The 2,631-nt window shown below is 45.5% G+C and overlaps 1 protein-coding gene across 1 annotated transcript; it reads left to right on the top strand.

Moving 5' to 3' along the window:
- Positions 1–1,596: 1,596 nt before the first annotated feature.
- LOC119282650 lies at positions 1,597–2,318 on the top strand. The gene is made up of 2 exons (XM_037562802.1): positions 1,597–2,147; positions 2,241–2,318. The coding sequence occupies exon 1, from the start codon at positions 1,676–1,678 to the stop codon at positions 2,126–2,128; it is 453 nt and encodes a 150-aa protein (XP_037418699.1). The 5' UTR covers positions 1,597–1,675; the 3' UTR covers positions 2,129–2,147; positions 2,241–2,318.
- Positions 2,319–2,631: the final 313 nt, after the last annotated feature.

Raw genomic sequence — 2,631 nt, 5'->3', positions numbered from 1 at the left:
ACATCCCACATAACCTAGGTTCTGTTATCTATAACAAAAAAACCTGCCAACAAAAGCGGCCATTATATAACAGGTCTAAGGACAGCAGTTATCCAAGAACTAGAACCAGATAGAGCCAGGGCCTATGGCCAAACGCAACAACCTTCACGATTCTGCCATCTTTGTCAGCCACCAAGTCGTAGCACTCCTGGTCTCCATTCGTGCGCCGCCCATATATTTCATTTGCCAACCTGTTCTACCAATCTTGCTCCAAGCTGCAGTAGGTTTCCCTCTCGGTTTTTTTCTTCAACAAAATAGACCAATCCATGATCTAGTTACAAAATACTCACACTAGAATCGTGGGATTATGATTTTTTTTCTTTTTCTGAAAATAACGTCTTTTTTGCATCTCCAAATAGACCAGTATTGGTACTAGCTTAGGTACGTAGAGGCATGCATTTTGCATGCCAAGCTTGTCTCTCCAAACTTTGTGAACTAGACGTTTAATCAGGCCCAACTGCAGCAGCCCATCCATTTGTTTGGGTCACACATGTTATACTCATGACTACATACATGGCTCTTGCATGATTTAGCCATGCACGTTCCATATATATAGTCCCCCAAAGCAAAGCGATAGTGTCATTCCTTCCTTAACATCTGTAGCTTTAGACGGAAGCTTGTACATAGTCGTCGACCAGTGAGAGTATGCATTTTCCCATAGTAATTAGTTATTACTTCTATGAAAATCATTATTCATCCATTATTAGCTGTCTACTATAAACCGACTGCTATGAAATATTGGCGTGAAACAAATAAGCGATGTGTTTTCCTATACGAGCAATGTGAAAGACTCAACCTGGCTACGGAGAGAGACCGAAGCCCTATCATCGAATCCATCAAACGCTGAAGGTGCAAGGGAGGAAGCAGTCGCGGTGGTTTACAGTTACAACACGTAAAATTGTCCATGCATCCATCTTGGGCCAGCACGCTGGCCGCCGGCATCCTAAGTCAAATTGCAGTTAGATGTTCGGTCATTTTTTAGTCAAATTAATTGAGTTTGTGTATTTCTAGTAGTTTTTTAAGAGGCAACGCATCATGCATCACGCTGGTTGAGTAAGGGGGTGGTTGGTTCAGAAGTCCTTGGACTTTTTCTAATCCGAGAACTAATCAAAAAAAAGTCTTCAGTAGAGTCTTTTTCTAGTCCCTGTACAAAAAATCCCTCCGGTCTGGTTCCTAGAGACATTTTAGGGACTTTTTCTAGTCTCTAGGACTAAAAAGTCTATAAACCAAACACCCCCTAAAATACGCAGAATAACTCGGGCGGTTGCACTGGACCAAGAAGTGTCCCATCAGACGCGTGCTAGCTAGCATCACTGGCAGGAGTATTAATTCAACTACCAGCAACGCCATTCCATCCGCCGGATCGCTTCCAATACTCGACACGACGTTGACACAGGTCGCTGGAGTGTCATGCATCAACTTCAGACATTTGCTTTCTCACCCTCTTTGCTCCTGAGGTAAGCATTCCAGTGAACAGTAGTACAATTTCTCATATAGTTCGCGTCGATGCCTATAAATCCGCCCCTCCCAACCTGCATCAATCAACAAGCCCCCAAGACCAATAAGCCCCCCTGCATCTCCCGAGCGTCGAGTAGAGCCAGAGTTTGCTTCGAGAGATTAAATTTAATCCATCGAGATGGCGTCGCAGGTGATCGGGGTGAACAGGGAGGGGGCGGAGGTGTACCACGGCGCGGCGCAGTGCGCAGAGAAGGCGGTGGAGCTGCTGGCCGAGACGAACATGCCGCTGGGCCTGCTGCCGCTGGCGGACATTGAGGAGGTCGGCTACAACCGCTCCACGGGCTTCGTGTGGCTGCGCCAAAAGAAGGCGCTCACGCACACCTTCAAGCAGATCGGGAGGCTGGTCTCGTACGCCACCGAGGTGACGGCCTTTGTCGAGGACCGCAAGATGAAGCGCATCACGGGGGTCAAGAGCAAGGAGCTCCTCATCTGGGTCACCGTCTGCGACATGTACATCGACAAGAACGACCACTCAAAGATCACGTTCAAGACGCCCACCGGACTGGGAAGGACCTTCCCCGTCTCCGCCTACGGAAAGGAGGACGACAACAAGCACGACCTGGCCAAATAAGAAACCACGGCCGGCATAAAGAGTCTTTTCTTTATTGCGGGCATACAGAGTTTGACACTACGATGAATACTACATGTACTTATTTTCTATATATATGAATTGTTTTAATAAAGTGAGATTACGAAGTTGTAATACACTACTTTGGTATTTTGCCGGATTTTAAATCGCAGTCGATGAGAAATGTCGGCTCGCTTTGCATGGCTCATTAAATCATAGTAAATCTTGTCATTCGTGCCAAAGGCCAACTTTAATGCGCCGATCTAAACGGACAAAGATTTGGCCCGCTATTTATCCGTTTGGAATGGTTGGAGATACGCCGTCAGGCCGCATCTGCCCAAATCTAGCCAATGCGCCCAACTGGTCAACCCATTTAGACTTTCATGCATATAAATCCAATTAAAAAGAGAATATTGCAGATAGTTGAAACAAAATAAATCACATATTTTTTACATCATAATAATAAATAGTTTACAACCAAATAAAAACTCATTGCTTACAAATAG

Source organism: Triticum dicoccoides, chromosome 3B, assembly GCF_002162155.2.
Source record: "Triticum dicoccoides isolate Atlit2015 ecotype Zavitan chromosome 3B, WEW_v2.0, whole genome shotgun sequence".
Classification (NCBI taxonomy): Eukaryota; Viridiplantae; Streptophyta; class Magnoliopsida; order Poales; family Poaceae; genus Triticum; species Triticum dicoccoides.
This window is presented reverse-complemented; position numbering and strand designations above follow the sequence as displayed.

What these genes read in the sequence shown, in the direction of transcription:
- LOC119282650 (XM_037562802.1), top strand. Translation starts at nt 1,676, where the DNA reads ATGGCGTCGCAGGTGATCGGGGTGAACAGGGAGGGGGCGGAGGTGTAC.